General features: G+C 25.9%; 1 protein-coding gene across 1 annotated transcript; it reads right to left on the reverse strand.

Annotated features, from left to right (window-relative positions):
- Nucleotides 1–297: 297 nt before the first annotated feature.
- Nucleotides 298–423, reverse strand: AAJ76_184000423 (hypothetical protein; the record flags this gene model as incomplete). Its single annotated transcript, XM_024474320.1, has 1 exon — nt 298–423. One exon carries the CDS (start codon nt 421–423, stop codon nt 298–300), a length of 126 nt encoding a protein of 41 aa, XP_024329634.1.
- Nucleotides 424–773: the final 350 nt, after the last annotated feature.

Raw genomic sequence — 773 nt, forward strand, 5'->3', positions numbered from 1 at the left:
TCGTCAGAAAATATAACTTTATGCCATTGACGAGTCCATAAAATTTTATCTAAAGCAAAATCAAACCTTTTTAATTTATGCACTTTTTTAAACTCGGACTCTGTCACATTTTTTTATAAACAAGATTATTATTTCTTTAATTGCTCTTAAAAAGTAGATTTTGATACTGATAAACCAAATCGGCCTTAATTTTAGAAATAGTCATGGCTTTATTATAACCCATATTTTGAATTTTTTTATTGTCCTAAAAGAAAGAACTTTCTTATTAATACTTTTAATTAAATTCTTTGAGGCCAGTTAATTTCTAATTGCAGTCTTGCTTCTGTCCAATATAGTACCAATTTGCTTAATATTTATTTCTATTAGAAAATAAGCATCAATCTGTCCTTTTTCATACTCACCTAAAGAATTTCCTATGCTCATTGGGGGATAAATAATTTTTTTCAAAGAGATATCAAAACCATCATGTCCCCGAGAAACGTTAAAAAAATTTAAAATCACTTTTCTTAATCAAAAAATATTAAATAACAGATATCATTATTTTAAGCATGTGTTTGTATTTTAAAATTTGAGTTAAATGAGACGTCCTGTTTAATTGTAAGACTAATTATTTTTTTTAAACGTCCTGTAATAGCTTGGACTAAAAAGATAAAATTTCTCAATTCTTTATTATAACAAATGTTTTAATTATAGTTTTATAAAACATGCTTTTAGGCGGAGTGTCTTAAGATTTTGACGCACCTCTTAAGATAAAAAAACTTGACCCCTGAATT

Source organism: Vairimorpha ceranae, assembly GCF_000988165.1.
Source record: "Vairimorpha ceranae strain PA08 1199 chromosome Unknown NODE_184, whole genome shotgun sequence".
Classification (NCBI taxonomy): domain Eukaryota; kingdom Fungi; phylum Microsporidia; family Nosematidae; genus Vairimorpha; species Vairimorpha ceranae.